This window comes from Peromyscus californicus, unplaced genomic scaffold (genome assembly GCF_007827085.1).
Source record: "Peromyscus californicus insignis strain IS unplaced genomic scaffold, ASM782708v3 Scaffold_19__1_contigs__length_69161282, whole genome shotgun sequence".
Classification (NCBI taxonomy): domain Eukaryota; kingdom Metazoa; phylum Chordata; class Mammalia; order Rodentia; family Cricetidae; genus Peromyscus; species Peromyscus californicus.
The window spans coordinates 2,496,394-2,504,351 of NW_026294491.1; the positions used below are offsets into that span (position 1 = coordinate 2,496,394).

The following is a 7,958-nucleotide window of genomic DNA, read 5'->3' on the forward strand; positions in this document are numbered from 1 at the left end:
GTGGGTGCTGGGGACCCGAGTCCTTCCAGGAGCAGCAAGCGCTCTTAACGGCTGAGTCATTTCTCCAGTCCCTTTGGAACCATTGCATTAAATTGGTTCCAAATTAAAACCAATGCAAACCATTGCATTGTCTTGGGGCTGGAGGTTTACGGACACTGGCTGCGCTTCCAGAGTTCAGCTTCTGTACCCAGGTGTCACCTCCCCATGACTGGCCTTTACATGGGTGGTGGATCAAAACTCGGGTTTTAGGGTTTTAGGCCTGTATGATAAACATTTAGAAATGTACTTTTTTTCTGTCTTTTTTTTTCAGAGCTGAGGACCGAACCCAGGGCCTTGCGCTTGCTAGGCAAGCGCTCTACCACTGAGCTAAATCCCCAACCCCTAGAAATGTATTTAAAATGTTCTTTTAGGTTTATTTATTTATTCGTGTGACTGTTTTGCCTAAATGTATATATGTACACCACACGTGTGCCTGGTGCCCGAGGAAGTCAGAAGAGGGCTTTGGATCCCCTGGGACTAGAGTTACAGCCAGTTGTAAACTGAAGATGCTGGGAATCAAACCTTGGTGCTCTGGATTTAACTGCCCAACCATCTCTCCAGGATCTATACTGTCCTATAGAGTTGTGGCAAATGCCTGTAATACCAGTATTCTGGAGGCAGAGGCAGGAGGCTCACAAGTTCAAGGCCTGGCTGGTCTACATATCGACACTGTCACCTAACCAAGATAAAATAAAACAATCCAGGGCCAGGTGTATGGCTCGGGAGCGGTACAGCACTCCTCCAGCATGCCCGAGACCCCGGGTTCCGTTCCAAGCACTGGGTGGGGAGGGCACCTGGTGCTGCCATGGGGTATGGTGAGGGAGGGGTCTGGTTTATGATGGGCTCCAGAGCCTGTCCCGGGGAGGAGGGGGTCTTCAAGCATCATCTACTGGAGCTCAGGGTCTTTGGCTCTGCAGAAGGCAGGTGATGGGTCACGCTGCCCATGATCAGTTATATTTCACCAAGCTCCCCTTGGCCACCACCTCTCTCCCCCTTCCCGTGTGCGTGCGTGCGTGCGTGCGTGCGTGCGTGCGTTTGACTATTCTGTCCATCTCTATTAACATGGTCTTGTTAGGTGTCTTACAGTCTTACTGTCAATCATTTTTCCTCAGGCCCTCCCCCTCTGCTTTGGCAGGCCAGTGGATGGGCCTCTGTATGTTCCATGGGGCAACCATGTGGTTTACTGACTAGGGCAGCAAGTTACACCAACTGACTCTGAGAACTGCTTAAGGGAGAGGGAGCCCACACCCCGAAGTTCCTGTACCAACCATGCACCAGGAACAAACAGCCCAGAGGAAGGAAGCTCTCTCTTTCTTTTCTTAAAGTCTTAATTTTTTTTTAAAGATGTATTCTAGTTTTATGTATATGAGTGTCCACCTGCATGGATGAACATGCCTGGTGCTCACAGAAGTCAGAAGAGGGCATCAGATCTCCTGGAACGGAAGTTGCAGATGGCTGTGAGCAGCCATGTGGGTCCTACCAGTCAAACCCAGGTAGGTCCTCTGCAAGAGCAAGTGCTCTTAACTGCTGAGCCGTCTCTCCAGCCCGGGAAAGATTATTTTTAACTGAAAAAAAATGCAGCTAATAAATGAGGAGAAAAACAAGAAAAAAGTAAAAATCACTCATTTGCAACTCCACGAAATAATGGTAACGAACAACACATCCCAGCATGGTGTTGTTGCTTAGGAGGGTTACAGGCAAAACTTCCAAAGATGGTTGTGCCCCCAACCCTGTGCTCAGTCGGGGACAAGCAGGGTAAGCAAGCCTGAAGGAGCAGTGGGCAGCCATGGAAGCCATGGGGGAATCGGACTCTCCCCAAGAGCAACATGAATCCAGCCAAACCTTCATGGGTCTCACAGCTGTGGACACAGGAGATGGAGGGAGACGTTAGATGACATCAAGGAAGCAAAAATACAAAGGCAGAGGGCCATCCCAGGACAACCTGCTGTTTATGTCCAGATGGGACTAAAATGGAGCTACCAGCTGAGCAAACAGAGGGGTACCACAGATTAAAGAGCTGCAAGAGTCAGCAATCAGGGGCTGGGCGGTGGTGGCGCACACCTTTAATCCCAGCACTCGGGAGGCAGAGCCAGGCGGATCTCTGAGTTCGAGGCCAGCCTGGGCTACAGAGTGAGATCTAGGACAGGCACCAAAACTACGCCGAGTAAACCTTGTCTCGAAAAACAAACAAAAAATATATATAGATATATAAAAGAGTCAGCAAGGAGGAACAGATTTTCCTGAGTCCTGATTTTTACTTTTGTTTTAAATCATTTTTATGTGTATGAGTATTTTGCTGGCATGTATGTCTGTGTACCATGTATGTGCCTGAAGCCTGTGAAGGCCAGAGGGTGTCCGGTCCCCTGGAACTGGAGTGGTTGTGAGCTACTGTGGGGGGCTGGGTCAGACCAGGGTCCTGTGCAAGAGCAGCCAGTGTTCATAACCACTGAGCCATCTCTCCACTGGTTTGTGTTTAGAAAAAGGGTCTTGCTTCTGGAGACCAGGCTGCTCTTAGACTTCTGGCCATCCTCCTGCCTCTGCCTCCAGAGTGCTGAGATTATACTACCATGCCTGGGTTTCAGTTCTGATTTGATCAGATCTGAGATATTTTTGAGACATTCAATTAAATTTGAATATTGGTTAGATAGTAGATGACACTGTTAGTACTTCTGAGTGCTCAGTGACAAAATATTCATTTTTTAAATTTCATTTTAGATTCCTTTAAAAGGAACTGAGGCAGGATGTGAAGCATTTGGGATAGTGTGCATTCCAGGCCAGCCTGGGCTACAATGTGAGACCTTGATTCAAAACACAAACAAGCAGCCCAGTGTGGTGGTACACACCTTCAATCCCAGCACTCGAGAGGCAGAGGCAGGTGGATCTCTGTGAGTTCGAGGCCAGCATGGGCTACAAAGAGAGTTCCAAGACAGCCGGGGCGATAGTGAAACCCTGTCTCAAAACAAAACCAAACCAAACCAATTGTGGATGTTGGCCTGTCTTCGTGGGATATACCAACGGTCCTAGTTCTGAGGCAGGAGGATTTCAGGAATTGGAGATCAGTTGAGCAGTATAGTAAGATCCACCTTAAAGCAAACAAACCAAAAACTAACCTGAACCGAATGTTGAAAACATGGTAACCATTTTTCTTCCTTTTGTGTTTTGAAAAAGTCTATTAGCCAGGTGTGGTGGCACACTTCTGTTATCCTAGTACTTGGGAGACTGAGGCAGGAGGATGTTGGGTTGGAGGCCAGCCTGGGCTGCGTAGTGAGTTCAATCCACTTTGAGATACATAAGATTTTTGCTAAAAACAAAGTGATTAAAAGACAACCTATCTGTCATTTTTTTAGAAAACCTAAGCATTTGTATTTGTGTGTGTGTGTGTGTGTGTGTGTGCGCGCGCGCATGTGCACATAGGAATGCACTGAACTGAGGCCCCTGAGTGCTGACGTGCTTATCTCATGCACGCTGTGTCAGAAGCCCCGAGGGGGACAGACAGGACAGGACAGATTGTCTTAACACTTCTTCGAGAAGCTATCAAAAGAAAAATGACTCTAAACTGCAAATGAATGTGACCGGCATTCCTCTTCGTAGAAAGTAATTTTCTTAAAGCAGAGTTGGCAGGATGGCTCAGCTGGCAAAGGCACTGGCCACCAACCCTGACAGCCTGTGATCGATCCCTGGGACCCACAGAGGAGGAGGAGAGAACCACCTCCAGCAAGCTGTCCCCTGACCGCAGTACGCCTTTCTCTCAATAAACACACACACCCCTCAAGGACTGAACCCAGAGTTTAGGCATTCCGAGCACAAGCTTTACCACTGAGCTACATATTCAACCCAGGAAGTTCAGGATTACAGGCACCCAGAATACTTAGCATCCATCTAGGCTCTTTCCTTTTCCTGCGGAGAAGGGCTCTGCTTTCCCCGACACCAGGGGCATCTGCCTAAGGGTGAAGGCGCTGCTTTCTCATAGACTGTCCTTCTCACAGGCTGGGCTGACAAGGCTTCCCATCTGGCTTTACACACCTGTTCCCTATTTCATATTCCACCCCATTCTAGAAATAAAATATCCTCAGTAGGACAGTGGTGGCACACGCCTTTATTCCCAGCACTCAGGAGGCAGAGGCAGGCAGATCTCTGTAAATTCAAGGCCAGCCTGGGCTACAGAGTGAGTTCCAGAACAGCCAGTGCTACACAGAAACCCTGTCTTGAAAAACCAAACCAACCAACCAAAATACCCCAAACAGCTCCCTGGTACTCCCGGACACTGAAGAGGGCAGGGAGGACTGTCAATGGGCAAGTGGGGTTTGATCGACAGACCGGGTTCTGCTTCCCAAGCAATGAGTGGACCAGTCTCTCTCCGAACCTCACTCCTATCTCACCAGTGTCCCTGAGGCAGTCAGGAAGGTGTGAGTGGACAGAACCACAGACTCCACAAACGCTTTTTCTCCTTCATTAAAAATCTTAAATTACAAATATTTTGATTTATAAATAATCAAGGGTGTGTGTGTCTACCTGTACTCTGAAAGGGCGTCCTGCCCTGGGGACTTTAAGCAATCCTCTTCAGATCTTGTACCTGCTTCCAAACCCTAGGAGGATGGCCGGCCAGTTCCCTGGGTTCATATTTATTACACTCCAGGGGACAACTCCTCACCCCCATCCTGTCCCAGAAAGGAACACCTCCACTGTCCTGAGAGAGGGGACAGGGCTATCCCCAGCATTCTGGAAACTGCTCCTGGGGAGGAAGGGACTTCCTGGCTGGGAGAGGAGGCTGGGCCGTTAACCCTGTCAAAGAGAAATTGCTTCTGCAAAAGACCAGAGTCCGAGCACGAGCTGGGTTTCAGGCAGCCCCCGGAGGGCCATGAAGCCGGAGTCCAGGACTTGGCGTCCTCACGGCAGGGCTCAGAGCGTCCCGTAGACGCTGACTTTGACCATGGAGATGCTCTCGGTGTAGCGGCTCAGGCCTTTCTCGTACAGAAGGAACAGCTGCGGGGGCCGCTGCTCTCCATCCTCATCCGTGCTGTTTTCCAGGGTGGCCAGGGACGAGTAGCCGCTGGGTCCTGGCCACACCTGGACTCTCTCTTTCTGCCAGGACGTGCCATTGCTGAAGCTCCAGCGCAGGGTCAGGTTCACTCCTAGGGGAGCAATGGTCAGGAGGGGTCTCGGCTCCGTCCCGGCCTGGCCTAGGCTCGGCGCCCCCACTCACCCCACCCTCAGGCACTCACGGAACTCAGGATGGGCTGGGTTGGAGAAGAAGACAATGCCCGAGCTGGTGGCCACTGCTCCCGCTGCGACCACAGGGTCCACGAGCTCGGGGTCGAAGGTCACATCGCGGGGCCGGAGGGTGTCGCAGGCGTCGTAGCTGCGGAGCACGATCCTGCAGCGGCAGTGGTAGTTGTTCTGGTTCCGGGCATTGATGATGACCGAGCCGTCGGGAAGCTCGTAGGGCTAAGGGGAGAGAACCAGGCCTCAGGGGAGCCCGGGGAGGGGAGGCTGCAGAAGCCGGAGCTGGGTGACACGGCAGTCCGGGCCAGGCGGTGGGGTGGGCGAGCATGTTCCCACCCACTCCTCACCTGGCATTCGTCCGGGTTGAAATCGTGCTCGTGTTTGGGCTGGCCGAAGGGAATGCCGCTCACGCCGGTCCCGAAGTGCCAGGAGGCACCGTGGTCGTCACTGAGGAGACAGAAGACGCCGTCCCGCTCCAGCGTCCCGTGTCCACACACGATGAGCCGGCCCTTCCGGGGCTCCCGCTGCTTCTGTGGGAAGAGGACGCGGGGGTCAGAGGGGACTGTACTGGCATTCCCCCTACAGACCAGGCTGGCCTTGAACCCACAGAGATCCGCCTGCCTCTGCCTCCCAAGTACTGGGACTATGCTTTTTATCTCCCCACATCCAGTACTCTCTTTTCAATTTCATTTTTTTTTTTTAATGTAGCCTGGCTTTGAACTCAGTGTAGCCCAGGCTAACCTTTAACTCACAGTGACTTGCTTGCCTTAGCCCTTTTGTTCTGAAATAAACTTTTGGTTAGCATACAAAGAAATGGGTTTTGCTGTGACATTTTCATACACGCATACATCATGCTTGGTACTTACGCCCTCCCCATGGCCCTTCCCTGGAAGTTCCCCAGGACATGCAGAATGCACCACTGGGCATGTGCACAAGCGCCCACCCAGCCTTGGGAGCTTAAAGCCAGCCGGAGCGTGGACTCTGCTGGACACTGGGCACTGTGATAAAGGTACGTGTCTGCCCAAAGCCACCCAAGTCTACCCTGCTCAGGCTAAGGACAGAGGTGTTGCCAACCTCCATGTGAGAAGCCAATGGCCAAGTTCCGTCTTCTCCACACTAGGGTGTTCTTTCTAGAATGCTGGCGCCCAGCAAGGAATCCCACTCAAGAAAGAATCTGATTCCCAGGATCTTGCCCTCTTCACGGGTCCCCAGGATAAAAACCTGAATGCCAGAGCCTGGTCCCGGGGCAAACATCTCTGTGCCAATATCCACGGAGAGATTCCGGGGCGGGCTCCAGGAAACGCCATCATCCTTACTCCACACCAACATGGTGGAGGCCACCTGGCAGTTGACTTTGTGAGCACAGAGGGTATAGATAAGGAACACCACGCCTGTGTCCACATCGTTGACCACGGCCCCCAGGTTCAGCCCATCGGAGGCCTCCCCGTCGTCTATGATGAAGGCTGTAGAGGACCATGTGCTACCTGGAAAAAAAAGCGGTTTCTTGTTCACGTCCTGCCTCTCCCCAGGGACCTTAAGGTGGCACCAGGGCCCTGTTCCTTCTTTCTCTGACATTATTTCCTGCTCACTCCATTCAGCCACATAATTTTCATTCCCAGTGAATTATGAGATCACCCCTTGGTGGCTGCGGTTAGCTCCCTGGACTCTTACCCCCTCGGGGCTTCCCTAACTCCTTAGGGACCCAGGCCTCGAAGTTCTATCCCTGGGCGGTTGGGTCGGTGAAGGGATCCCCCCATTCCCGATCTCCAGTCACTCGTACAACCCACTTTCCACCCGGGCACCTTTGTACCCTGGTCGGTGGACCTCCTCATGGCGATGAACTTGGCTCCCTCGTCGGAGGCAGACTTTTTCCGGGCCTCGGCGAAGGCGAGGAGCGAGCCCCGAGGGGTGGCGGTGATGAGCGGGATGCGGAAAGTGTCCACCGAGCCGATCTGCTTCCCGCTCACCCACAGCAGCTGCTCCATGGTCACCAGCGGCTGCACCTGTGCGGACGAGGCTTGAAGACCGACAGACAGGTCGCCGCCCCAGCTAGGGTTCCCACGGGAGAGGGCAATGGGGAGCCCGAGCAGGGGTGAGGGGTGTCCTTGAACAAGAGAAGGGAGTCCGGAGGAGAGGATGGGCGGAAGCCGGAGGTTCCGGAGCAGGGGAGAGGCTGCGAGGGGAGAGGGAACCCTCGGGGAACCCTCAGGGACCGGCGAGGACGCGGGCAGGGGTGTCGCTCGGAGAGGTGGCCGAGCTGCGGGGCAGTGGCCACCTCGGCAGGGGCGGCGGGGCTCACCAGGCTGAAGTCATCTTCCACCCTGGCCCGGGATCCCGCCAGCGACACCAGCAGCAGGGAGATCGCCGCGAGCAGCTGACCCCGGCGGCCCGCCCGGCAGCGCAGCGGGGCCCGGGGTCCGCTCGGCTGTGCCCGCGCCATCGCTCCCCTCCGCGATGCCCGTCCGCGAACCGGGTCACCGGCGGCGAGCCGTCAGCTGACCCCGGCCCTTTAAATGCGCTCAAGTCACCCCGACCCCGCCCCTCGCCAGCCGCGGCGACTCCGGTTGGTCCTTCTCGCTGTCCGACCTCGGCACGTGGCCCAGGGGGCGGCCTCAGTCCCCGTAGGAGCTTTTGGATTGGCCCTGATACCCGGAAAGCGACGACGGGGCGGGGCCTGTTTTAAAGCAGCCGGCGGC

At 54.0% G+C, this 7,958-nt stretch overlaps 1 protein-coding gene across 2 annotated transcripts; it reads right to left on the reverse strand.

The window, feature by feature from the left end:
- Positions 1 to 4,115: 4,115 nt before the first annotated feature.
- Neu1 (neuraminidase 1) lies at positions 4,116 to 7,769 on the reverse strand. 2 transcript variants are annotated; one of them, XM_052744230.1, is made up of 6 exons: positions 7,562 to 7,769; positions 7,073 to 7,265; positions 6,484 to 6,746; positions 5,610 to 5,792; positions 5,262 to 5,484; positions 4,116 to 5,171 (listed from the first exon to the last, which is right to left on the reverse strand). In XM_052744230.1, the coding sequence occupies exons 1-6, from the start codon at positions 7,700 to 7,702 to the stop codon at positions 4,939 to 4,941; spliced, it is 1,236 nt and encodes a 411-aa protein (XP_052600190.1). In that variant the 5' UTR covers positions 7,703 to 7,769; the 3' UTR covers positions 4,116 to 4,938. The 2 variants fall into 2 exon arrangements, with proteins under 2 accessions (XP_052600190.1, XP_052600191.1); XM_052744231.1 differs by having other exon boundaries at positions 7,073 to 7,279; positions 7,562 to 7,677.
- Between the last annotated feature and the right edge of the window lie 189 nt (positions 7,770 to 7,958).

Excerpts from the sequence above, each read along its gene's own strand:
- Neu1 (XM_052744230.1), bottom strand. The coding sequence starts at position 7,702 with ATGGCGCGGGCACAGCCGAGCGGACCCCGGGCCCCGCTGCGCTGCCGG. Across the intron at positions 5,485-5,609 it reads TCAACCCGGACGAATGCCAG|CCCTACGAGCTTCCCGACGG; the intron begins GTGAGGAGTGGG and ends CTCTCCCCTTAG. Across the intron at positions 5,172-5,261 it reads CCCAGCCCATCCTGAGTTCC|GAGTGAACCTGACCCTGCGC; the intron begins GTGAGTGCCTGA and ends TTGCTCCCCTAG.